At 44.5% G+C, this 26972-nt stretch overlaps 1 protein-coding gene across 7 annotated transcripts in view; it reads left to right on the top strand.

Moving 5' to 3' along the window:
* Positions 1 to 26972, top strand: part of KIAA1671 (KIAA1671 ortholog) — a 65808-nt gene that overhangs the window by 18339 nt on the left and 20497 nt on the right. For 4 of the 7 annotated variants that reach the window (XM_032127507.1, XM_032127508.1, XM_032127505.1 and 1 more), the window contains 5 exons: positions 2128 to 2257; positions 2518 to 4156; positions 4661 to 4754; positions 6168 to 9365; positions 10145 to 10267. In XM_032127507.1, the coding sequence (XP_031983398.1) occupies positions 2571 to 4156; positions 4661 to 4754; positions 6168 to 9365; positions 10145 to 10267 (5001 nt within the window). In that variant the 5' untranslated portion in view covers positions 2128 to 2257; positions 2518 to 2570. Of the gene's footprint in view, positions 1 to 2127; positions 2258 to 2517; positions 4157 to 4660; positions 4755 to 6167; positions 9366 to 10144; positions 10268 to 14521; positions 14833 to 25813; positions 26330 to 26972 lie in introns of those variants that run through there. The other 3 variants (XM_032127511.1, XM_032127514.1, XM_032127510.1) reach the window with 3 other exon arrangements.

Raw genomic sequence — 26972 nt, 5'->3', positions numbered from 1 at the left:
GAGGTCAGGGAGGGAATAACACGATGTAGCTGATGGTGAGGGATTTACAACTGTAGCAGTACGATTACAGTAGTATTACTAAATATTAATAGCGTCTGAAATCCTCCTGCAGTTTAATTTACAGTTCATCTTTATAAATTGCCCAGAATTTTGTATGTTGCCAACTGGACTAGAGATATTTTATTAAGAAGGAAACACATTTATCTAAACCAAGATATGTGTTTCAAAACTGAGACACAGTGTCTAGTGTATGTTACACTTGGCATTGATAACATGATTCCTCTTTATCAAGTGTATTTGTATCAAGGAGCTTTATCACTTTGAAAGTTGGGTGATTATTTTTTCCCCTAAATATTTTGTTCTTTTTCAAATACTTGTCTGTTTGGGGCCAAGTATTTATTGTAGGGTATTTGAATTTAAAACATGAAAACTGACTTGGGTAGATTATGTAGGGGAAAATGGGGTCCTGTAAAGCTGGAGTGTAATGAAACTAAGGAAGGGGTAAGTTTTGTGTTAGGAATGTTGGCTGGAGAAGTGAGTTGTACTCTGTTACCAAGGATTAGGTCCTGCATTGTAAATTCACTGCCCCGCGTTCCATTGAGGATCAAGTTTTAGTCCATTTAAGAAGTGCTGTGCCCCCTTCTTCTTTTCCAGAGAAACAGGGACTACAGAATGGTAGGAGAGAGTTGATTCTCAGCTACTGCAAGACAGATGCTGTTTTCACAGCTGAATTTTTCCCTTTGCAATGTTGCCTGTGAGCATCAGCCTCATTCCAGCAAGTTTCCTTTTAGAGCGCCTCCCAAACCTTTGCATCCTTGGAATGTGAGAGCATTTTAATCGGATTTTGATGGCATTTCTTAGAACAAGGAGTTGGGAGAGGGAGGAAGATTTCATGGAGATCTGTGAGATGGTGGAAGGGGCAGATTGATGTGGATAAGCTGATTGGGTTAGTGGCTATTTCAGAGAGAGGAGGTCACGGACTTGGGAGGGGAGGAATGGCATCAGGGATAAGTGGTTGAGACAGAACTCCCGAGTGGATTGGAAGATGAAAGGGAACGGACAAGGTGAGTGGAGTTCGTTCTCCTGCCTGAGAGAGGGAGCACAAGCAGGGACAAAAATAAATCCCTGCAATTTCGGTGCCAGTGTGGGCTAAGTCTGGTCAAGGGAAGCTGAAGGTGAAATAACCACTTCTGCAGACTCAGGAAGGCAAGATCCTGGTTGGGGTTTTTTAATAATCACAAGCAGGAAGCTCCGTACTCCATGCAATCTACAAATAAGTTTATTTGCATGGTAAATTCACACCAAAATAGGTCCCGTGAGAGGAGTCCAAAACTGCCCCTTCAAAGGCTGCCCAAAAGAGACAAGAAGGTGGCAACACAAATTTGGGCCCCTGGCTATGAAGTGCAGTGTGCGTTTTCTAAAAAGGAAGAGTATGACAGCTTTTGAAGGAAAAAATAATCTAACTTTACATAGCTGCCTGCATCTGCTACGAGTTTAAATATACTTCTGTTAGGGAGAAAATTCAGGTTACTTCTTGTAGCTGAAATTCTAATTACTGCTGGTTTTCCCACTTCTCTGCAGTAAGAATATAATTAAAGCCAAAGCTCTTCTCCTGCCTTTGCTGGCGAGATACTGGGAAAACTGCTTTGTCATGGTAAAAGTCCCATTTTGATGGAAAATCAGCCGTTTGCAGGTCAGCTGCTTAGGTAGCACTTCACAGACTGCTGCCCCAGAAAAGAGCTTTACAATAGAAAGTAAATTGCAGTAATTGAGATTACAGTAATGCAGAGCTCTGTGTTTAACCAGTGATTGACAGCACTTGAATATGCAAACAGTCTTACCTAAGTGTGGTTTTAACCCTTCAGATTTGGTGTGTCTGGTGTGCAGTACAAGTTATTCCCCTTTCACCTTTCAATTACACCTTTAAGTGGTAATTTCTTGTTGATTCTTTAATGGCTCTTTGAAGAATAAACATTCTTCTGCTTTTTACAGTTACACGAGGTGCTTTTTTGCTTGGGAACCAGCTTTTTTTCCTTAGAATGCTCTGGAATTTTGTCTCCCATGGCATTGCCTGTGTAGCTCTGGATATGTGCCACACCTGAGTCTGAATATTTTGTTTATTTGCAGGGTGAGGTCTGGACAGTGTCTCTGCAGTGATCACATTCCCTGTCCTTAATGTGCCCTTGGTGACCAAGCTCTTGTTGTCATTATGAAAAAAGGTTCAGGCCCTATGGATTGGTTGCAGCAACAAATTATGGTAAGTGGGAGGGTGGAAATTTGTAGGATATGTTTATTTCCATTGTATTTGGTTGTTAGGCCAAGTCAGTAAATAATGGTGTTGCTGTTTCTTAGAGAAGGAATGCTATGTCTTTTAGTGAGATACACTCTGGGATCAGCATATCTGAAAGGCACCTTAATCTGAGTTTACTTCTTTGTGAATTTATGTGAGAATGATGTTATTTGATGTTCATGCTGACTCTACATCAATACTTGCATTTTTCTCTCTTTTTTTTGCAGATTCTTTTTCCTTGCTGGAGTTTTTCAGTTCTGTTGAATGTGTAGTTCCAACTATGGCAACAAGAGTAGAAATAAATTCTGCTTTGGCGTCTTTGACGGCAGTCCCTGACCTAGCTGAGCTCAGGGCTGAGGAGAAGGCACAGCGTGTTTATGTCAGTGTGCTTTCAGAGGCCAGCAACAAGGCAAAGGAGGCCTCAGCATCACTGACTCTTGAAGAGAACAAGAAATTTGGGAATTCCTTGAGATCTGCAACGATGCCCTCGGTGGGATCAAGACCGAGACTTTTCCCAAAGCCTTTTTGTAAAGAGAAATCCTCAGATGCTTTTGCAAATGTCAAACCGCCCGTCCCAGCGTTCAGATCCAGCAGCACGGTGAGAAAAGCCACTGAGGAGACGTCCTCTGTGAAGGTGTTGAGTGGGACTGTCCCTCCCTTAGTGGATCAGAAAGCCGTTGACACTGAAAATCAGGCTGACAGTGACATGGTGACAAATGTGACTTTCTACACGGGGCCCAGTGCCAACACAGTCATTCTGTTCGAGCCAGCGGGCCCCGAGCAGGCCAAGGTCAGCCTGGCCCAGGAGAAAAGGGCTCAGGACCGCAGGGGATTTACTGCTCTGCAAACCAAGGACCTCCAGGGCTCTGTGAAACCAGCAGAGACACCCAGGAATCCTGAGGGGTCTGTCCACAGGCAGATGTCGTTTTCTTCCAGTCTCAGGCCAGTCTCCTGGAACTCCCTCAAAACCGGTGAAAAGAAAGATGCTCATGAACTTCATCCAGTGGAGAAGAACAATGATGATGCAAATAATCTCAACAATAAAGTTGATTTCTCTGCTGATGTCCAGCACAGGGCAAAACATAGACCAGTGTCTGCTATTTTTCTGGAATCCTTACGAGATCAAAAGCATCACACTGTGGAAGCTTCTGAGGAAAAATCTCCTACGGAGAAATCCGGGGTTAGAAAACCAAGGCCTTTGTCCATGGACCTGACAGCTAAGTTTGAACATAAAGATCTTTCTTCTTGCAAGAAGGCTGGTTCATCCCATGAAAGCAAGGAGAATGTATCCATAATTGCTTTTACTGATGTGGGGAGTCATGATCAGTCTGAAACGGGGCCAAAACATGAAGAAACTGAATTTAATAAAAGCAGTTCTTCTAAAACAAATCTGAAATGCAGTAGTCAGGACATTGGCATCCTAAATAATGGGAAATACACCTGGGAAACAAAACTTAAATCTAAAAGTGAACAAATTGAGACAAAACCAGAAATAATTATTAACTTGCATGGTCCTGAAAGAAGCCCTGAAACAACCAGTGAAAGCAGAACTAATAAGGGGGGGAAAAGACCGGATCAGAAGGAAACGTACGTGTTCCTGGGCTGTGAAAGTCCTGCAGCTTCCTTGGAAAAAGAGAATAATATCTTAAGAGGTAGTGTTAAAAAACACATCAGTTTGTTTACTTCGGAAAATCCCAGTGCCACAGTGGATACAGAGCTTCTCCCAGCAGCTGCTGAGAAGGAAAACAGGTGTGTGACCATCCAGCAGAGGATCAAGGAGCTGACAACAGAAAATGCTGACGTTAAGGCAGGAAATGTGCGCCGGTCGCTGCAATCACGGCCACTGTCTGCAGACTTAACCAAGATGTAGGTTACAGAGAAATTCTGTTTAATCCTCTTGCCTTCATGTTGTTCAGCAAAACTTGCTCTCTCAGTCCAATGAAAAAGCTGATCATTTTGCTTCCACTAAATGTGGGGGTTTTATGCTATTATTCTTAAGCTATTCTCCTGCTTTTTTTAAATCCAAAAAAGAGAAAATTTAATCTAGTCTGACGACAGCTGAAAAAAAAAATAATAACACTGTCAATATTGTGACCTTTGCATGTAGCTGTCAACAAGAGATATTATAGTATGTTATACATCTCTAAATTCTCTATTATCAAATAAGCTGCATGACTACCAATTTTTGGGGAGTTCCTTTGGTCTAGATACAATTTAACCAGCAAATACAGCCATTTACTATGAAATAGTGATGTTTCTCCTTTAGGAAATGTGATTTGTTGGATAATTTCTACCAGTCTGCTCTGGCAGGAAGTGATCCTGCTCACTGATCAACTGGGCTGAAGAAGTAACACCAGTCCTTTGTTTTAGGTTTTCAAGTCCAACGTCAGGCAGTGAAGCAAAGCCTGAGAAACCTGGTGAGACTGGAGCTGACTCGATCCACGACCTGCAGGAAAATCCAAAAGTAAGGAAGTGGCAGCAGCTGGTGGGTTCCAGCTGGCTCTGCAAGGAGAAGGTCCTGTTGTGTGTGGCTTCATCAATCAGTGACTTTTAGATGGGTGTGGAGAGCATTAGGGCTGCCACAATCCCGGTGGATTTGCTGGTGTGAGTCTGTCTTTAGGACTTGCAGATAAAAGTGCAGGAGTATTGTGTCTGCTGAGTTTGTCAAGCTCATTGTGCGCACTGTTCAGTGCAGGAGTGGTAGAGAGGGAGAAGTATTTTGGGTGCTATTTTTAAGGGGTTTCTAGTACATGAAACCCCACAGTGAATCGCCTGTGGCTGTGGTGGGTTCATGCAGCAATTTTTCTTTATTTTCTCCAAGCAGAGCATTAGGATTGTGCTTTCCTGCATCCAAGTCCCAGCTCCTGATAAATCACAAGCCTGGACCTTTGTCAGTCTCCTCAACAACATTTACCTGAGCAGTTTAGACAACAAAGTGTTCCAGGGAAAATGGGGATTTGCTGTGGAAGCTTAGGCTCTCTCTGTTTCTAAGCAACACTTCAGTGTTGCAAAACAGAACTTTTCTGGTGACAGTTCTTAGTAGAGGAGATTTAATGTAGTTTAAGGGTGTTTGTAGTGAGTTTTCATGGCTTTTTTCCTGTCCAAGATAGGAATATGTGGTAAGGAGAAGCTACAGGTGCAAAGTTTTTGTAGTTTGGTGTTATTTTCAAGAAGAGTAATTTGTTTTAAAAACAAAATCTGTCATTAATGGAAGTGCTGTTTTCAGAATCTGACAAGAAAGTAGGGTTAAAGAAATTCCTAGAAGAATATAGCTCAGGCTTAAAAATATATATTTATAAATGCCTTTAGTGTTAATTTTCTGATGTTGTTTAGCTTTTTTTTAAGACAATCTTAAGTCAGCTTTGAGTTTTAAATTTTAAAACTTGATGGAACTCTTGCAAGACCTCTAGTATTCTTTGATTCCCTTTATTATTTGCATGCTGTACTTTTTCAGCAAGTGCTATTAAAAATACCATCTTTTAGGATGCTGCTTGTATTTCCTGTGAGTAGGTGATAGTGAAGCATTGGTAATAAATATTAATTTCCATCTTTCCTTTTTACTTTGGCTCAGCTTAACATTTCTCATAGCTGAGCAGCTCCAGCTGTGATATGTACTTAGATCTTCATGTTCCTTGCAGTTTCTGACCACGTAACTGGTCATTAGTGAGATAATTCTGTTAAAATCAAGATTCAGGAGCTGCAGCTACACATTCCCTTAGGTTACCTTGGTGTCAGTGGAGTTTGTGTTCAGGGAATGTGGATGTGTTTGAGTTGTACAGGCTCTATTGCACAAAGTAGGTGCAAATAGGTTTTAAAATACACTTTATTACGCATCTCTTAAATAAACACAGTTAACTGTTGGATTTTGTTGTTCCAGAGTAAGGAGCTGAAGCTCGCCCATGGCACAGATTTCACCGAGGCATTTGCTCCTGGGAAGCCTTGGAAATCCCGGCAAGTTTTAAAGATAACCAATAAACCCGATCAGCTGGAGAGGAAAGGAAGTTTTTTGGGAGATGGTCAGCATTTCTCACAGCAGAGTGAGAGTTCTGTCTCGTTCACAAGCAATTTTGAAAAGAAATTAAACCCAGCACTTCTGGAAAAGCCCTTCATTAAAACTGTCCGGGCCACCCTGTTTGAGCACAATGTCCAGAAGCACAACGTTGTTGCTGAGCATTCTGGGGCTGATCCTGCACCAAAAAGGAACCAGGAGCCTGAGGCAAAGCAGGACCTGGTGGTTTCGGGGCACAGCAGACGCTCGTGGATGGGAGAAGGGGAGGAAACCGCTGCTGCAAAGGAGCATCACAAGCAACCTGATCCATCAAAACATCCAGCACATGTAGAGAAAAGTCCAAAACCAGCTTGTTCAAGTGAAGACAGGAAAATGAGTCCAGGAATTGTCTTAGAAAAATCATCAGTTGAGAAAAGTGAAAAACCTGCTCCCAAAAACGCAGAAGATTCTCAAATTTACCAAAGAATAGAGCCCAGGTATGAAATCTTTCAGACATGTGGTGAAAGGGCTCTTAGTGAAGTCATCACAATGGCTCCTGAGAAAAAGGCCATGACACTCAGAGCTAGAAAATCGTCTGTGAAAGAGAATAAAACTGATGAGGATGTTATACCCCCAGGACAGTCGGTTAGGGCAAGTAGTCACACTCTGTACTTGAAAGAAGATCATGTTACTTCAGAAGCCAGAGAGGCAAAAGTTCTCACGAGCAAGGCTGTGTTGAGAGAACCTGCTGATTTTCCCTCCAGTGAATGCACTTTACCTGAGCAGAAAAGAGACTCTGATAAAAGTGATCCTGAGCCACTGTTCATAGCTGAGAAAATACCTTATTCCACAAACAAAAGTAAAGGTTTGGGAATGAATGAAAAAGTCAACAAGGTACATGCTGAAACTAAAGGTGATAAGAGTGAAGTCTCTTCCGTAGATAAATCAGAGAGGATTAATGTTGTGAAATGCTCTTCTGAGAAAAGGAGTTTCAGAGCAGGTGGGACAGACATCCATGAATTCCGAACCAACTTGGATCGTGAAGTGATTTCCACAAGTGTCAATAAACATGGAGCTCAGGCTTCAGTACTTGCAAGTGGGCAATTTTTAAAATCTTCCAGTAGTCACCAGGCTGATACAAAAGGACTGAACGTTACTAAAGAGGAATCTGGAGCCTTTGGGTTAAGGAAAAGTCTGGACTTAAATTGCAAAGAGCAAGACTTCAGCCTGGCTTGTACAGCTCCTGAAAACAGCGAGAAACTCCGAGGAGCAGATCCAGAAGAGAAGGTCAGGAGAAGCAGAAGTAGCGTTTCTGACTTGAAGATTTCTGAAAGGTGGAGGAGGAAGACCTTGCCTCAGGAGTCACTCAAGGTGGAAGAAGTTGTGTGGCTCACTCCCGAAAATATCAAGAGGCTGAGCCGGACAGATTCATTGCAATTGGCTGAAATTTCACTTAAAAAGAGGAGCAAAAAAATCAAAGAAGGGGTGGAAGGGAGTGAGGCAAACCAAGCTGTTCTTGGCAGTCCTGATGATTACACAAAACATCAGAGTTCTGTCTTTGAGCCAAAGGCAACTTATTTTGCAGTGACTTACCAGATTCCTGGTATCAAAAAAGAGAAAAGCTTTGTTGGTGCTTCCAGTGCAAGTGAAATTAATACGGTTTCTGGTTCAAGTGAGGGAGCAGCAATTAATCTGGACCATGTTTTTCCTGGAAGGTCCAAACCTTTATTGCAGCAACCAAATAAAAATGTGACAAGTTCAACTGGTAGAGAAGACTCACGGAAAGTGCATATTAGCAAGGATTGGGTCAAAGAAGATGAAAAAGATACCATTTTCTCCAAAAACGTCGCATTTGGTAATTTTCACGTGTCTAGGAAAGATAACCAACAGCATCACGAAAAAGGTCTGGATCATTCTAAAGAGAAAATTATAGATGTTGATGCTTTCCTGTTAAAGCAGGATCTGGAAAGTACAGCTGCAGCTGATCTCAAGAGTGGCAGAAGGAAAATCTCCTCTTACCATGAAGCCCGGTCCCCGCCGCGTTCCGCGCAGGTGCATAAGGACACTGAACCGGGCCCCCAAAAAAGGAGTGACAGTAATTCTGATTTGCCTGGAAGGAAGGCTGAGGATGGGTACAGATCCCAAATTCTCGATATCGATGCGCTTATGGCAGAATATAAAGAGGAATCAGCGAAGGCCAGTAAAGTTCAAGATAAGCTCTTTGAAGATTTTGGCTCATTGGGTAGGGAGAAATCAAAGAACAAAAGAAATGTGTCTGATAGGATGACTCTTACCTATAGCTGGAATGAGTGGAGGAGTGCATCAGATCATTATTCTGTTAATAACAAACCAGGTGAACGTGCAGAAGAGCAGCCCAGGCCAGAGAAACTAACCCTAAATGAAAAGAGCAAAGAGAAACTGGAATTACAGAGCCCTGAGTTCGATAAGCAGAAGTCCAAAGACAGAAAGGTCAGCCCTCCTTACTGGGGAAACCCCAGCAGCATTTTTCCAGAGAAGTTTGTAAATTCACCTGTGGAATTCGCTAGGAAGAAAACTTTCATCGTTGATGAGGATGAGGAAGTGAACTTGGTCTCCAGAAATCAGGGTGCAAAATTTGTAACTGATAAGGTACAGCCCATAAATGCAGTGAGTGCAGAGCAGAGGCTGGAAGTCAATCTGGCCTCCAAGTTGTCCCTAAAGGCAGATGATGGGCTCCTGCAGAAGAGGTTGGTGACAAAAGAACAGTTCTTGGAGGCGTCTCCAGAGGGTGATTGGAGCAAAAACATAGTGGGGAGCTCTACACTGAGAAGCAAAGAGAGCACAAATAAGATGTGTGAGGGTGACTCTTTCAAAAGTAAAACCGATTGGAAGAGCTACATGTCTGGGTTTGGGACTGCACCCGCCGATCTCAGACGGTCCTACTCGGAAAAATGCCGCCAAGGAAGGGACAGTCTGCCCCTCATGCAGGAGGTGAGGGCAAGGAAGGACCTGCATCGATCCAGGCCAAGCTTCCCCTTGGAAAGTGTGGATAACGTGTGGAAACACAAGATGGCTCAGTCAGAACCATTCTTCCATGAGGATAAAAAGGTATTTCCAAATGGTATCCGAGTGTTTCATGTAACTGAAACTGAACTTTTCTTTATTAAAGATTTTATTGGGTCCTTGTACCGCTTTTCAGCACTCTGCAGCAAGGCAGCAGAGCCATACTTTTCACTGGAGTTCATTTCCTTTTGGGTTCTCTTTTCTTGAGCAACATCTGTTGTAGTGATGACCTGATTTTTGCTTCAGGTCTAGAAATACTTATTGATGTTTCTGTGGAGAGCTTGAAAAAGCTTTTAAAAGTGTGCTCATTATTTTTTTTAGTGCTGTGAACCTGGGAGGTTAAATTGTTAACTCTGCCATTTTATATTTACTTGAAAAGAATTAATTTCGGTTTATTTTACAAGTTGTTGGCAGTGATCTTTTTGGACTTCTCTTTGTTTTTTGTCTTTATCTGAAGGAAGCAAAATTTATTTTTATTTTCACTGGTTGAATGGCCTTCCATTTGTCTGTGAACTCCACTGCTGTTCTGACTTTTGTGAGAGGCAGGAGATTCTCTTAACACAGTGACATATGAATGAAATCCAGAGGTTGGATTTGGTTGGAAAAGACCTTAATGGTTGTATAATTCTGTGATTAAAGTGTAGATCTTTAGTAGTTCATGGCTATCATGTTTTTCCATTTTGTGTTTTCAGCTTTGAGTTTCCTAGGCTTTTTTTTCAAAAAGGCATTTTGCATATCTATCTATCTATCTATCTATCTGTCTATCTATATCTGTATGTGCATATGCATGTAGATTTAATTACATTCATAACTATATTTTACAGGCTTCCAGGAAAGAGTGGAGCAAGCAGAGCTCAGACAAAACAGAGGGAACAGACTTCTCCTCGGTGTCTGCGCAGAGGAGCCGCCACAGTTTCTACAAGGAGAGAAGAGCAGATTTTGGGATGGTATGTGACCCTGGAGGAGGGGTTTGGGGAGGGATCAGGGAGCTGCAGCTCTGTTTTCCTTTTTGCAAAGGGCTGTGGCAGAAGGATGTGTGTGCCAAGCAGAGAAGCGCTTGCTGGGGGGTTGAACTGGCGAGGCTGCCCCTCCCTGGGATTCCACCCCACTGCTCCCTGCCAAAGCTTCCAACACAAAGCCTCAGCCTTGCAGCTTGTTCAGTTTGCTTTCTGAGTGAAGAATTTTCATCCTGAACTCAAGATGGCTCTAGAGCATTATGGTTTTTGTTGTTTTCTGAGCTTGTGCAGACAAATAGAACTGTGTCCCGGCCTGAGAAATGATGGGTTTAATTTTCTTTCTGTAGGCAACACACAGAGAAGTGTTTCTGTGAAGGATCACAGCTGACATTTTGGGTGGTTTGATTTGTCTCTAACCACACAAACTGTTGGGGTGAATTCCTGCTTGAAGTTGTTGGGTGTTGTTCTCCTCAGTTTCAGAAGGATATCCTGACTTTAGCTCTCAGAGAACTTTTATGTTGTGAAATAGCATCCTATATCCAGCTGTTGTTCTGAAATACAAAACAAAGGTCTGGATGTTCCAAAAGACATACAGTAAATGAAATATCAACTTTTTCTGAGGGAAATAAAGGATTTGGAAAGTGGAGACTGAAGGATGTTGTCCCACAGACTGTCCCAAGGTGACACCTCCCCAGTCCTGTCTCTGCCAGCACACTCTGCAGTGAGGTGCTGCTCTGCCCTGTTCTGTCATGGCTCACTGCTGCTGCAGCCCTTTAGCAGAGAACACACAAAAATATAAAAAAGAAAAGAAACTCAGTGGGTTTTTTTTCCTTCTAGCAAAGAAAAAGAGAGCACCTAAACCTGTAAGGACTTTATAAACAAGTTTCCTAATTGGAGTTATGGAAATGGGCTCAGATTGTCCTTCAGTTCTAGTCTTTAAGCTTCATGGAAGGTATCCAAGGACTAATGTCCCTTTGTCTTTCCCATTCTTAGCATGGACTTCAGGTTCATCTTGGGGAATTTGGGTTATTGACAGAATGGGCATTTATCCAACCCCTAAAAGTTATGTGCCATCAGCTTACGGTGCAAATATGTAAAGGTGGTGTTGGCCAGGTAGGAAATGTGAGACAGAAGGGCAGTGGGAAGTAGTGCTGGGAAAAAGGAACTGTTTGGGTGCTGTACTCAGATAAATACAACTGTTATTCTCCAGCTTCGTTGTTAATTGAGAGGTTACTCAGAATAATCCTTCAACTTCACCGAGCGTAGTCTGAGACAGGAAAGGAGGGTGGGAAAGGTGGAACCAGTTCCATGAAAAGAGAAAACTCACATGTGTGGAATTCAGTAGGATCCGAGCGCTCTGCTCCTTTGTGTTGCTTTGGAAAGGCTCCTCGGGGTGTGTTTGTTGTGCAGTGCCATGGGAGCCAAAGGGCAGCCTGGTCCTCCTGGGTGTAAAGTGTGAGTAAGGGAAGTGTGTGTGCATAGAAGGGACTTTTCACCTGTGCTCAGGAGGTGGAAAACTCACCACACTGATGTTTTCCAAATCGCCACACAGGTACTGCAGAGGATTATGTAAAACCAAACTATTTCTTCTGCACCAAGGCTCTGCCTTTGTTTTCTTTGGAGAAAACACAGACTTTGGGTGCGGAGTCGCAGTTCTGTCAGCGCGTTCCAACACTCCCCTCTGCTGGAGACACACCTGAGCTGTGTGAGCTGGACAGACACGAGGGGTCAGGAAAGAGCCACGGGAGGAACAGTTAAATCCCGTATTTCCTCAGAATCCAAACGCAGTTTGTGTTTCCCTTGGTGCAGCTGTAAAGGGGGAGTAGACGGTAACGTAACATCGTGCTGCTCTTTGCTTTGGGTGGTTTCTGGTCTGTGGAGTTGGGAAGTTACTTGTTTTTCCTTGTGGCATAGTGACAAAAAATATTCTCCAGTCCATCTTCCTGGTCAGTGAGGATATTGGTATTGTTCAAGTGAGACTTGGTGCTCAAAGTGACAAGTCTTGTTGTAGAATAAACGATTCCCTTCGATTCACATTCACCACTAAAGCAGCGTGAGGAACTGATATTGATACCCTTTTATATCTGACAAATGAATTTACAAGAATATCCATTCGTTGCATTATTCCACATCTGTCTGTGATAATAAACAACTGCTTGAGTGGCATTTTCCAGGACAGCTGATGAACTAGGTTCTTATGAATAAACACAATTCCAAATGGAAGCAAGGTGCAGTAGTATCATTTTACCTCTGGAGAAGTAATTTCTTTGTGATTATATTCCAGAGAATCTGCTTGTAATTAACATTACATAGGATGACTTTGAAATCAAACCATTACAAAATACAAGTGGCAGTATGGGATTGGTGTTTGAAATTGGAAAGGATGATACTTGGGAGATTTTAACACTCACCTAGATAGCACTGTTGAGCTATTTTGAGTTTGTATTGATTAAAAAAACAGAGTAAGGCTTTTATAAAGATTCCAGCATCACTGCTAGACTGTCATCATCTGTGGTTTTGCTATGGCTGGTACTTCCCTCTCTTTTAGCTCTGCTGCAGCACAAAGTAGGTATAAAAATGAAGTTTTGTGCTTTGGACAGCGAGGGGTTTTTCCCACCAACTCAGCTGCAAATCTCAGAGCCTGCAGCAGGCTCAGGAACTTGGGCTCTTGTAGGGATCTTTTCCTTTAGACCTGGAATGCGGGTGAAGGGACAGGTGGGCAATCAAACCCTCTCTGGGCTGGTTCCAAGTGGGAACAGCCCCAACATGGGGACATGGGGCTGTTCCCACCCGGTGCTGCCCGGGAAGGCCCCGCACCTGCACATCCAGGGGCGACCACGGAGCTCTGGAGATGTTTCCATAAATTGTGTGATTCCATCAGAGCTGACGTAGGGTCACAAGCCTGGATTCCTGATTGAGTCATCCAGACTGATAAGGATGTTGGGAATTAAGACCTGAGGAATGTGTGCTGGGACTCATCCTCCAAATGAAGTAACTGTGGTTGTGCCGTGGGGCTGGAGGAGCTGCACCTTCAGCTGGAAATGGAGCAGCTTTAGTGCAGCTGTGGGTTATAACCCAAACTGCTGCTTTGGGGAGTTGGAACAGAGCACTGCTACTAGAACTGGTGTAGGCAGGAATTATTTTGAAGGCTCTCAACATAGTATTTATTTTTTTTTGTTAAACTCCGGGGGTTTTTTGTCCTTTAGGGAGGAAAATCTCTCTAATGGTCTCCACAGAAAGATGCATTCATATGAGACTGTGATGTGTGGGTGGAGAAGGGTTTGTTGAAGAAAATCATGAGCTGACTCTTAAAATATCTTGGAAATGAAGTGCAAGGGAGAGAAGATAAATATTTTATAAATATGTGCAGATGAATTTATGGTTTGGCTTGTCACAGTTCACCAGTTGTTTTCAGTTCTGCCCATGACAGGGGCTGTCTCCTGCCCACGGAAAACCACACCTTCTCTTTTTCTGGATTGTGTACAGCCTCTAATATTGGAGTTTGTTCCTTCTTGAGTTGTTCTGCTACCCCAAAAACTGACTCAACCTGGGAGAAGATCAAAATACCTTATTAGCTCTACTGGAATTCATAGGTGATGATTAGAAAAGTGAGGGGTAGTTTCCTTAAAGTACCAAAATTTCAAGGAGAGGAGGCTGCAGTATCTTGGAAGCTGTTTTGTGTCACCTCCACCTTGTCCCTCCCTGGGAAGAGTGAGAGCTGCAGCAGTGCTGGGAGGGGACGGGGTGTAGGGGCCCTGCCTGGATGAGTCCTGTCACTTATCTTTCCTTTTCCTATCAAAAAAAGGACATAAATAAAAAAAGCAGTGTTACAATTCCCATTTTTGCTGTTCACAAACCACCCGCTGCTGATGTCCAACAACTCCACCACTCTCTATTTTAGACCCAGCCCGAGGAGGACGACCCGGGGGTGGGTAAAGCTCTGCCTGGGCTTTCTTCCTTTTTTGGCAGTTTTCGTTCCCTGGGAACATTCCAGGGGTGTATAAAAAGCCACTTGGTTGTGTCTATTTCTTCTCGTTCACAAAAGACATTTTTATATTCAGAGAACATAAAAACAGCAGCTCCTCTTGTTACATGTGTGGGTTTTTGTCTTTCCTGTACATCACCAAAAACAAGGTCAGCGAGCAGCCCCGCCGGCGTTCAGAGCGTTTCGTAACCGAGGGGATTTAGAGCTTCCTTTTCCTTCTGGAGGGCCTTTACTGCAAAACCCAAAGTCCTGTCACTAATTCCAGCCTAACCCACTCGAGATTACGGAGTTGGGAGCAGTGGGCTGCTCAATAACAAGTGGTTAAGTCACGTGCTGCCGGTAGCTCAGCGACTGCTCCTGAGGAGCCCCAGCTCGTGGTGACGTGGGGCCAGACACACTCGGTACATTATTCATGGTGCTTTTAATTGCTCCACTCTGCTTTTAACTGGTGCTGGAGGCGGGGAGAGCCGGGAGCTGCCTGGAACAGGGATGGGTTGGCGTTAACTGGGAGCTGTGAAAAATGGAGTATTATTACTGTCCACGTCTGCTGAAGTTCCTGCAGTATCTGTGGGTAAGTGTGCTCTGGAATGTCAGTGTGCTCTCCCAGAGCTGGCTGTTTCTACTGCTTGCAGAAATCCTGGGAGTGTTCATGTATGCTGAAGGCTTTCCTCAGCAGTTCCTTTCTGAGTAGTAACATGAAACTGGGGATTTATTTTGGGTGAGAAGGGCTGTTTTATCTCTAATACTTAAAGCTGTAGACTACCCGAATGTGCCTTGGAAAACCCTTTTAGGAATCAGCATTTCTTCCTTGTTTATACCGAGCCATGGGAGTTGTAGTTTAGTTTAGTTTCGTTTAGTGTGAATTAGGAATATTCTTCCCTCTTTGTGTAAAAGCTCTCCCTGGCTCCAGAGCTGCTGCCCCAGGACCCTCCTGCCCTGCTGCTGGTACAGCCACTGCCTGCTATTCTAGGAAAACAGCTGTGCCCATGGCTTTAGAAGTGTGTGATTTTACAGTTCCTTACTTGTTTTTAATTTGCCTCTTCATGGGTTTCGATGTCTCGGTGAGCACTTCCTCTTCCAGCACTCCTCAGGGCTGTCTGTCATGAAAAGCTCTTTTTAGCAGGCTCTGACTGTGCTGCCCTGCCAGCTTTGCACGGGGACTGCTGTGTGTCTGAAACCATCACATTTGAGCTAGAAAGCCTTTATGAATAAATACGGTATTGCTTTGAACTAATTAATTAATGCTTTAATTTCTCCTGTACTCATCAAAGATCAGTTTTCATTTGCTTGTTGTAGTTTGCATTGATCTTAATTTTTTCAGCTGTCAATTCAGCGTGTAATCAGCACTGACACCAAACCTTTTCATGTTAGCTGTTTGCTACTATGTTTTAAAACTGTAGCAAAGAGTTTCCTCCCCTCATTTTGTGTTTAATTTTACAATCCTTGCCTGTATGTCCTTTGATCAGTTGTGAGGTGAGATTGCCCACTGCAAATTTCTTGCTGCTGGGAGAGAAAACTGTGCTTGAGGAACTGGGCATTTTATTAAAAACCTTTTGCTGTTGGAGACTGTAGTAGTGTGAAACATGGAAGTGCTTGGACATTAATTAAGGTTTTTTTTGACCAGCTGTATTTTTAAGAGACAAGCTTCCTTTAAATTGCAAACTAAAAAATTAGTCATTAGTGTGATGAGGGGGTGGATGTTCTTCGTGGTTTGTCAGTGTGAGAAGTGTGAAAGAGCTCTCTCCCTGCTCTTGCTTTGACATGGGATTTTCCATAAGGCCAGGGAAAAATCCCAAACCAACCCAAACTTTGGATCAGTCCAGAAGATGCCTGGGATGGTGGGCTCTGGTATTGTGCAGTTCTAGGCTGTAACAGAACAGAATGTTGTATTTTCTGGTTGTACATTGTCTTTTAGAGGTCTTGGACAATTCCTTAGGCACTTTAATTCATGCACACTTCCTGATTTACTGCAAGAAAATGTTGGAATGACAGTTGTGATATTCATGATGTTAAAAGAAATTTAAGGGACATACACAATTGTGCCTTCTGTCACTTTTTGTGCTGCTGTTGCAGCTGGAGGCTACTAAGGGGATACTTATCTCTACTTACAGTCAGGAGTAACCAGAGATGTTGGGGTTGGTTGTCAAGTGTTACTTAATCTGTCTTGGGGAGCTAAGATGCCTTATTCATTAGGCACATGTACCTGAAGAAGCTACAACTCTTAATTAAACAATATTATAGCAAAAATCGGCTTTTAGAGCTACTCTATGGAGTTACTGATGGGTTGCATCTCCTCTGCTGTGTATTTGCTTTACTCCTACAGTGGTGGAGTTGTGGGACATCACTGGACCCGCTCAGTGTCAGCTCTCTGCTAATTCCTTGCCGATTGCTCTCCTGATCTTTGGACAGGATGTGTCTTACTGTGACAAACAGTATTTTCTGAGCACAGCAGGGTCTGTGGTCTGCCCCAGTCCGTGTGCAATGGTGTGACCACCACATGTCTGCATCCTGTGTGTGGGTGGCAGCTCTGGGTTTCTGAGAAGTGTCTTTGTGTCCAGTGAAACTTTTTTTCCCACAGCTTGTATGTATTTGAGTATTTTCCAGGGTGCATGGGGTATCCATCACCCCTTTTCCAGCTGGTGAGGAGCTCTGCTGCAGCTGATACAAGACGTCTTTAGGCCTGGCTTGCACAGGAAGTTCTTTAAGTGCAGCTCAGTGGTCTTGCATCAGTCACAGGGTCAGACTGGTTGTGCCAGGTGTGCAGCCACAGCACTGGGGTTTCCTGTTCCAATGCCCGTTGTCCAAGAACCAGTTTTTTGGCTTCCTGGTGGATACAACCACTACTGGACTGCTCTCAGTTGGTTCTGTTCCTGCCCTTGGCCATCTCAGTTGTCAGCAATTCTTGCTCTGATTCACAGCTCAGTTTGGCCTTCTGGAATGGATGTGGTGGTGCGTCTCCTGCCCATGCTGGTACCAGTCCTGATGAGTTGTTTCTTCCCAGGCTGGCACTTGTCATTTTTCAAACAGCAAAGAAATGCTACATCCTGAAAGCACTCAAAGCAAATGGCTTGTTTTAAATAAAACGTTCCTCTGCAGCACTGAGATGGTTTAAAAAGACCTTATTCTTTATTGACAGTCATGAAAGAACAATTGCAAAATCAAAAGAAAATTGGGGTATTTAAGGAAGAAGAAAGATTTAGAGTTTGTTTTGACAAGATTTTGGTTGCTACCTTTTAAGAGTAGTTTTGATATGTTTTGTCAGGTGACTCTGAAGGAAGCAGCAGCTGGTTAATAACCACTGTCCTGACGTGTCACTGTGGGAGGAGTTGGGTTGGTGATGGAAGGAAACTGAAACCATCTGCCTGCAGCCACGGGTGATGGTCATCCTGCCCCGAGCAGGGGTCATCCTGCTCTGAGGGAGGGAGGGGGCTCTGTGCAGGTGTGGTGTGCCTTCCCTCTCTTTGCACTTCTGCAAAGTCCCTGTGGACTGACTGTGCTGCTCTTCCCTTGTGGGATTTGGTTTTGGTGGTGGGGATGTGGATGTTTCTTCCAAAGAGTTAAAACCCCTCCCACCCAGGTGGTGGCCAGGTGTATCTGCCCCTGGTGTCAGCAGATACCCGAGTAACCTTTCGGAGAACCTGGGTAAATGACGTCCTTGCACAGGAAAATCTGGAAAGGCAATTTCCCCAGTTCCCAGCTGCTGCTGTAGAAGAGGAGCTGTGGTGTCTGTGGCATTGCTGAGAGCAGGCAGACAGGTCAGCCTGGCCGAGGAGCCCCATTCCCAGCGGGAACACGAGGGAGTGCTGTTCCACCATGGAGCGCTGCTGGCCCGCAGCCACATCCCCGCTCCCAGCCCAAGGACACGTGCTCAGTGCAAGGCAGTTTGTTCTAATGAGGTGTGGTATTAAGTTTAATTTACCATAAAATGCTCACATGGAATAGCACATTCTAGGTTAACTTGTGGCAATAAGGGTTTCATTGAGTAAGATGTAATCGTTTGTAGACGTGATAAGTTTTTTGTAGCGACTGTGTCGTTCCAGGCTTAGAGCAGCTGGAAGTGGGGCTGACTGTGCCTGCTCTCCTTCCCCTTATTTTAAGTCTGGAATTGTGAATATGCTTCTGAAAAAGTTCTTCCCTGTGAGGATGGTGAGGCCCTGGCACAGGGTGCCCAGAGAAGCTGTGGCTGCCCATCCCTGCATGTGTCTAAGGCCAGGTTGAATGGGGCTTGGAGCACCCTGGGACAGTGGAAGGTGTCCCTGCCCATGGCAGGGGGTGCAACTGGATGATCTTTAAGGTCCCTTTCAACCCAGGCCATTCTGTGGCACGAGGCTAAAGAGAATTGTTAATCCTCATTTATACACACAAAGCAGAGGTAACTTCACTGCCTCCCTCTTAATATTTTGATCTAAAGTTGTTTTGACTCAGTTCCTGCTTTCCCAAGCTGTTGTCCGTGTTGCTGATGCTGGGAGACAGCCAAGTTCCCACTATTGTTCCTGTCTTTTCAGCAGTGGTGAGTTGTTCATGCAGCCAGCACGTGTTTACTGCACTGAAAGGAAACGGCGTTTTTAGGGAGCTACTTGAGCATGGGGAAAGTAGCTTTTTGTAGAGGACTTTCCTCAGGATACCACAGGATTTGTGCTGCAGGGCACAGGTGTTCTTAAAATGTAACTTCAGCAAAATCTGGAGCTTGAATGAAGCTTGGAAGAATGTAGTATTTGGTTTAGTGATTCATGGTGGAGACTAATAAATCCCTGGCACATAAGGGGAGGCAGTATGGATTGTGTGCTGTCCATGTCCTGGGGGATGTGGGAGCACGGGGCTGTTGTGCTGTGCCTGGGAGGAAGAGGAGGAGGAGGAGGCAGTAAGAGCAGAGAGACCTGGAAGTAAAGGAAGGTGTGTGCACTTAGGGTTACACAGCCATGGCAAATAAATCCTCTGCTCTCATCATCAAATGGGTTAAAATGGGTGAAGGAATTATTGTATTAACTTACAGCTGGTGTTTGGTCAATTTACTGCCATCAAGCAGTGCCTGATGTGAGTGGAAGACACATGGAATAGTGTTTTGTAGGGAGAAGATGGAAGAACAGTGTTCAGACAGGCCTTGGGCAGTTTGTGATCACGCCGGGAACAGCTGGAATGGGTTCAGAAGCAGCTCCTTGTTACTGATCTTTGGAGAAGAAAATCCCTTGCATGAAAAAAAAGCTCTTCCTTCAGAGTGTTCTCTGTGAGTCAGATCTGAGCCTTCAGCAGTTGGAGATTTCCTGAGCACCCTCAGTGAGGAGAACAAATGCTATGGCATCTCTTCAGGCAGGTGGTGTGGAGCAGGAGCAGCGTGTTCTCCTGCCTGTCTTGGTGCTCTCCACTCACCCTCCGTGCCCTGGGAGAAAAGTTCAGCAGGTGGAGGTATTTTAGGCCATGTTCTGTGCTTGAGAAGTCTCAGTTGAAGATGTTTTGTGGTTATCTGTGCTTAACATGTCCATTGGGTCAAGTGATGGAGCAGCAGCTGTTCCCATGATGGACTTCCTAGGAGAACCTTAACTATGGCACTACTTTGTTTTTCCTCCCTGGTGCAGGGAGATCCACTGCAGACATCTTCATCCTGGATTTTTGTTTGTACAAATTAAAAACAACCTGTAACTATTCATCTTTTGCTTGGCTCGATCCCTTGGACATAAACAAATGTAAAGAAAATCGGTTTAGTCCTTTCCAGTGTATTTGTGCTGTAGGAATTTCCTGTTTCTGTTTTTTCAGTTTTTCCTCCTCCATTGAGCTGGAAGGGAAGTGCTACAGGATTATGGACATGAGTTTGCAAACAACATCGTATATTTTTAGCTGGTTTCCTCAGCTTTAACACTGATAGCTTTGTTTTACAGTGAAACAATTCAGGGCACAAAAGCTGTGTACGTTCAGGATGTTTAACTGGGCCTTGCTTAGGTTCAGGATAGTTTGGGGGACAAAAGAATTGGCACTTTCTGAAATACTGTTGTGCTTTAGTTGTTGGAATTATTAGTCGTAGTTGTATTTAAATTGTTTAAGAACTTGGAGTAAAAATTATATTTCAGAGTTACCTTTATTTACAAATTTTTATTTATCTTGAAATAATGACATGCTACTGCAAAAGTGCCCAGAATCCTGTGCAGAGAAAGGATAGCTGACTTTTTTGATTACAAATAAAATGGGAAAGTTCAGGTTTTTGCTGATCCTATCAAGGATCACCATGGCAGTAGAATGGAAAAATTAGTCTGGCAGGTATAAACAAGTAAGTGGAGCATTTGTTCAGTCACGAAAACTATTAATGTGTTTTCTTTATCACAAGAGTACTTCTGTAAGGAAAACAAGGAATGCAGATTTAAATTGTTTTTTAAGACTTTTCGTCTCTGTTTAAAGTAAAGATTTTTAAAGTAGCCTTGCACTACATCGATGGGATCTTTTATGAACCCACTTTAAAAGCCTCTCATATCAGTGTGTGCTTGTGTAAACTTTACCAATATTGATGCAGAGCATGTTGTTTCCACAGTCTCTCCTTGCTCACTGGTTTGCGAGGCCTCTGGGGGCTTTTAAAATTACCTGATTGAAGGAAAAAGTCTGGAAATGGAATTTCAGCCTCTTGTAGTTGGTGTGTGCAAGTAAAACACCTTTAATGCCAAGGTCTCTCTGCAAGTTGTCCAAGATTGTGAATAACCATTAATTAGAGCTGTGGCCATGAGTGTGACTTGCTTATTTTCAGTAGAAAATGAAAGTGGGAATAAAAACCAAATATTTGGTGTAAATATTGAGATACCTGGGATTTCAGGTTACAAAAGAGATTTCTCTGTCCAAAGTCTGTGTGTTAAAACACTCCATCCATTCCACTCTTTTTTCCTCTCTTTTGGTTTTTTTCCCGTTTTTCTTTTGACTGTAGAGTGCCTGTCTACATGTGATGCTGTCTGGGCATCTCAATGAATTGTATTATTGTTATCATCATGAAAATTTTAAAAAACCCACAAAACAGAACAGATAAAATCAAGCCCTTTTGTCTTTGTCTGTGTTAAGTTTCATGGGAATTCCTGGGTTGGAGTGATGGGTGGGTATCTGCCATGGAGCCAGGTCCTCTGTTCCACCTGCTGAGCTTTGGTCTCTCTGTGCCAGATGTGCAGCCAGGCATTTCTTTTTTACTTTAAATAAGAGTTTGAAGGTGACGTGGTAAAATCTTCATGATGGGGTGTTTCATGTAAGAAATTCAGCCCGTAGTTAGGAATGCTCACTGCTCCTTCATGGAATGTGACAATTCAGTTGGCAAAATACAGAACACAGAGGCAAAAAGAAGGAGCCTGTAAAACCATGGGTTGTTTGTCGTGTCTGAGGAGCCCAAGAAAATTGAGTCTGGAGCTGTGCAACTGAGCCCAGCCCAGTGCTGCATCTTTAAATAGTCCATCCTGTCAAACACAAGAGGTTAAATTAAGTTCTCTTACTAATGAAGCAGAAGGAGAGTTGGTGTGGAATGCAGGGCCAGGACAGCCTTACAAGGGCAGGCTCTGCTCCCAGGGGTGCTGAGCACTGGATGTCACAAGGTGGGACTGGAGCTGCCCGTGGTCCTCACAAGTGCTGGGTCCTGCTCTTTGTAGATGGGATGATGCCTCACAGAAAACCCTTTGGAAATGCCTGAATTAATGCTAATTGCTGATTGAAGTGATGGGGGTGGTGATAAGAGGAACCCATCAGAGAGTGAGGTCTGGACTGAGGTTCCCATAAGGGAAGAGCAGAAACTGTTGTCACAGTTAGTCCAGACTAAAATTGCCTTTCTGTCCCGTCTACTCTGCTGGCAAAGGATCCTTCAGGGGACCCAGTCGAGGTGAAAACTAATCCCAGGTGTCTTGCTGGGTTTTCAACTGGATTTCCTTCCCAGTTCCATGCTGCTGGGATGGAGCTGGTGGCAGGGAAACCCCATGGGCTGAAAGGACTCACACCCATAAAGAGGCTGCAAGTCCCACCTGCCCCTCCTGGGCTGTGTTCCGTACTCTGCTGCTTGCAGGCCTTCTTTGAATTGACCTTCCAATCCCACAGAGTCATTAACATAATTACATGTATTTGAGAGCAGGTGAAGCTCCAAATGAGCTGTAAGAGGCTTTTGGAAAATATAATGTAACCATGGAATTTTGTTTTCTGCTGAATGAGGGGAGAAACAAGGGTTGTTAGGTCTTTGTGCAGGGTTGTGTTTTTGAGCTGTAGGTGGAAGAGATGTTAACAATGGAAGTATCCAGCGATGTTTGAATAACGAGGTCCCATTTATACTGAGGTAATTAGTCATGCAGTTTGGGTAGCTGTGTGTATGTGCGCTCTTGTTTTCTGGAGCTGCAGATCCCTGACAGACCCAGGGTGAGATAATCACTTGGATTCGTCAAGGGCAGAAGATCGTTTTGTGCTGTTCTTGTTCAGGAACAACCCCTCACTCAGCCAAGACTGCTGGGCTGGGGGCCAGTTAGAGAATCCTTCCCTGTGAGGGTGATGAGGCCCTGGCACAGGTTGCCCAGAGAAGCTGTGGCTGCTCCATCCCTGGAAATGTCCAAGGCCAGGCTGGACAGGGCTTGGAGCGCTGGTCTAGTGGAAGGTGCCCATGGTCTCCAAGGGAAGGGACCCTAAAGCTCATTTTGTTCCACTCCCCTGCAAATTTAGCTGAAGTGGTAGAAAAATCTCCAGCCATTTGAATTTGATGGTGAAGGTGCATCTGGTTGTCCTCTAAAGCGTTTTGCCCTGATGTTAATTGAGGTGTAAATCTAAGCAGTAATTTAGATGCTTCGATACCCAGCAGTGTGTTCACGTGGTGCCAGAAGATCCTAAATTTAGTATTGCAGAAAGACTCAAATCAGCACTTTTTCAATCTTCTGAGGGCAAAAATGGTATATTTGGTATAACATTCTTTTTTCAGGGGAGGTATAATAAAAAAGTGGAATATATTCTGTAGCGACTTTTCAGATCCTTCAAGTTCCATGCACATGTGAGGAGTCCTTGCAGCGAGCTGTAGGAGTGCCTTGCTCTGTGGAGCCTTGCTGAAACCTGGCTCTGCCTCTCCCCCTGTTTGCCCCAGGTGATATTCCAGAAGGGGAGTTAAATTTGGGTTCTGCTCTGCCCATCCTGGTGAGGTGAAGGAACTGCTGACTAACTCACATGGCAGCTCCAGGCAGAGCTCTCGGGCTGCTATTTGAGGGGCTCCCACATCAGATGGAGCCTGAAACCCTCTGGAATGGCAGAGTGCCCCGTGCAGAATCCCTGCACTGCAGCAGGCACAGAGCTGCACTTGCAAAGGCGCAGATGTTTGAAATATCACACTTAGATTTAACAGCATAAAAATGTGCAGTAAGTCTTAAATTCCAGCCTTGGATGCAGGATCGCTGTCGTTCATGAAGCATTATCCATAACTCTGGTAGATAAATTAATTTTTTCCCTATTTTTTTACAAATCTAAGAAACACCGAGCTCTTGGGGCTTCTGGTCAAAACTATCTCCATTTCCATACAAAAATTACCCTGCAGCTCTTTAAGAGAAGAGCTGTTTGAGGGGGAGAAAAAAGTATTTTCTGTTGGTTGGATTTTCTTTTATCACTGAGAGGTTTTATGAGGCTACTAATTTGAGAATGTTCAAAACAAATACATTCAAAAATAAGAATAAGTTAGGGAATGCTACATTCTGTCACTAATGTTTTTCTTGGAGATAAATTACAGCTTGGTGGAGTTGAGCTCCTAAAAGCAGGGATTAAAAGGGAAGGCACCCCGTTTCCTCAGGGCATCTTGGGATCGTGCATGTCTGCAAGGCACATTTCTGATACAATAAACCTTACGCAAGAACCATTGCATCAAATGTTATCTAGAAATTCTTCGTTCCATTGAATCCTCTTCCTGGATGGTTCAGAGGAGCAGAGGGTGATGCAAGTTCATGGTACTTTGTATGGCAAATTAAGCAACAGCCACAAACCCCCTTGAACAAACAAGAGAGTGAGCAGCTTCCAACATGCCTGTCTTGCCTCTTTACCCTCGGTCCTGAACTAGTCAGGTCTTGACTTTGGACTTCTAAGTCCAAATTTACGTTACAAACTTAGGTTTATTGATTTAAACCCCGAGCTTTTATTCCTGCTGTCCTCCCAAGTGGGCTGTTCCCAGGAATTCCATGGCTGGTGATACCTGGGCTCCTGTCATTACCCTCAGTCGTTTGGGGTTTGTGGTACCAACCGTGGTCTCCCAGCAGCTGGGGAGGGAGCCGAGCTGGGAAAGGACATGGAGCCCTTCCTCACAACAGGGAACAGTGTAGAAAAGTGGAAAAAACCGGCTTCCAGTGGTCAGACCTGTTCAGCTTTGGTTTGAGCCTCTGGCTTAATCATTATCCTGTGCCGATAGCACAGTCGCTGACTGGGACGTGTCCTCTTTGAGGCCGTGAATGGCACAAGGAACCAGGTACAGGAGGTGGCACTGCCCGTGTGCCCGTTGAGCAGCAGGAGCGGGGTGTAGGTGTGGCCCCATCCCGGTGGGAATCCTCTGGTGTCTGTGCGAGACGTTCCGTGGCAGAGCCGCGTTCCCCAGGAAGGGTTAAAATCACTAAGTCCACGTGACATATGCAAACTATGAATCATTCCAATAGATCTGTGCAACTCCTGCCTGCTCCGGAGCCAGCAGATGCTGTTCCCTGCGTTGCCATGGTAACCCTGCCTGTACTATAATAAAGCCCAGCCCAGATCCTTCCTTGGGCAGACCTCTGCGGCTGGTCACCTCCTCATTGTTTCCTCCCCGGAGCACAGGCGAGGCAGGGACGGAGAGGAGGGATCGGCATTCCAGAGGCAGCGTTCTCCTGCTTGTAACCTCGTGTGCCTTAGTCGGGAGCGCTGGGAGCGTGGCAGACCCTGCCTGGGAGCCAGACGGGCTACAAACAGCTGTGCATCCAGAGCTGCTTGCAGAGCCGCTCGGGGCCGTGTGAGGAGAGCAGGCGTGGGGACAGTCCGTGCGTTTGTCCCTCGGCTGGGAGCCCCCCTGGAAGCAGAGGAGCTGATGTCATCCAGCAGCTCTTTTGGCAGGCTCTGAGCAGCCAACGAGTCCCGCGGGGAAGGCTGGACACGCTTCCCCTTCAGCCTCCCCGGCTTCGCTCCGCAATTCTGCCAGGGGAGAGCTCCAGGATGGTTCTGAAGGCAGCAAGGCTGGTGAGGAGGGGATTCTGCTGCTGACACCCTTCTGCAGAGTTTTTTTGGGAAGAAAAGAATCTGGATTTATTGTTCAGAAGATCTAATCGATTTGCTGCTAAATGGATTGTATAGGAGCACCAGAACTTTGGTCAATGCACTCTCATCTGATGAGTGGCCGAGCCAGGAGAATAAGATTTGTTTTATCCTTCTGATATTTACAGCAAAACAAAAACTTGGCTTAAAAAGGGAGTTGCTTTTCTTGCTCAGAAATGAGAGAGTAAGAGCCTAATTCTCTGCTTGCAAATGGACTCGTTTCAAGTGACTGTGTCAGGATTTAAACATTGATTTATCTCTTTAACATGGCTGAATTAAACATATTTTGATGGAACTCTGGAAAGCCGATTGTAAGTAGGAAAAGTCTTTTATTTTTTCCTACTTGACAAATACCAATCTCCCACCTCACATCTTTGGTTATTTAATTTTAGGAATATGCTGAGGGTGATAGTGCAGTGCTGTTTACCTTAGCTGGAAATATTTTATACACGGAATCACTTTTCGCAGAATATATCAGGGTTGTTAAGGAGAATCTATTTTAATTGCTACTGGATATTGATATCTCATCTCTGCTGGAAAAAAAAAAAATGGATTACCTTGGAGACAAACTGACAGTGGCACAAACTCACATGACCCAGTGGATGGGCACAGTGCGGAGATCCTTGCAGGAAGCACTAAATTTAGTCACTACTGCGGTGGCTCATGAGCGGAGTGGCGGGGAAGGTGGCACCAGGACTCCCTTCAAGAGAACCTCTTCCTTCAGGCACTTTGCATCCCGGAGCAGAGAGTCCTTCCGAAGGTTTTCAGTGCGGAGTCAGCAGAGGTTTTCCTCTTTGAGGAAGAGGCAGCCCAGCTCAGAGCCACCCGAGCTTGTAAGCGATGCACCTTTTTGAGACCCTCAAGGGAGAGAATATGATAAAAACCCTCGGGTTTGTTGCAGCATTTTATCTCGTAACAAAACCTACCTCCTGTCTGCTTTTCCATCTAAAAACAGCCCCCAAAACACCTCCAGATAGTGCTGTCTGTCTGTCTGCTCTCCCAGCTGCTTCCTGCAGCGCAGGTGGATGTTTTCATTTGCCAGGGAGGCAAGGTTTGGGGAATGGGGAAAATGTGGTTGATTTTTAAGGTAGGACAAGTATTGGTCTGAAATGAGAAAGTTAATCTGACAATGGTCTGGTGTTGGTCAGTTCCCCAGCACAGGCCAGCATGGCTTTGGGTGTGCTTCAGTATTTGTGATTTTCCAGTAAAAAAATGCCTGAAGCTAAATTTGTAAGAAGAGTGAAGTGCTGTCACTGTGCAGGCAACATAAATGATCATTATTCCCTTCTTTTATTGAAAAAAGGGTGTTTTTTCTCAGAATGCTTCCATCTTTGTCATGCCACAGAAGTGATAGGGTCAACGTGACTTGTGAAGGCTGTGGTGTGACAGAGGCAGGGTGCAATTCCTGGGAGCAAAGCAAAGGTGAAGAGCTCTTGGTTCCCCACAGCTCTGTGCCAGATGGAGCCCTTTTCCCCC

The sequence above is a fragment of the Corvus moneduloides genome, chromosome 18 (assembly GCF_009650955.1).
Source record: "Corvus moneduloides isolate bCorMon1 chromosome 18, bCorMon1.pri, whole genome shotgun sequence".
In the NCBI taxonomy this organism is placed as follows: Eukaryota; Metazoa; Chordata; class Aves; order Passeriformes; family Corvidae; genus Corvus; species Corvus moneduloides.
This window is presented reverse-complemented; position numbering and strand designations above follow the sequence as displayed.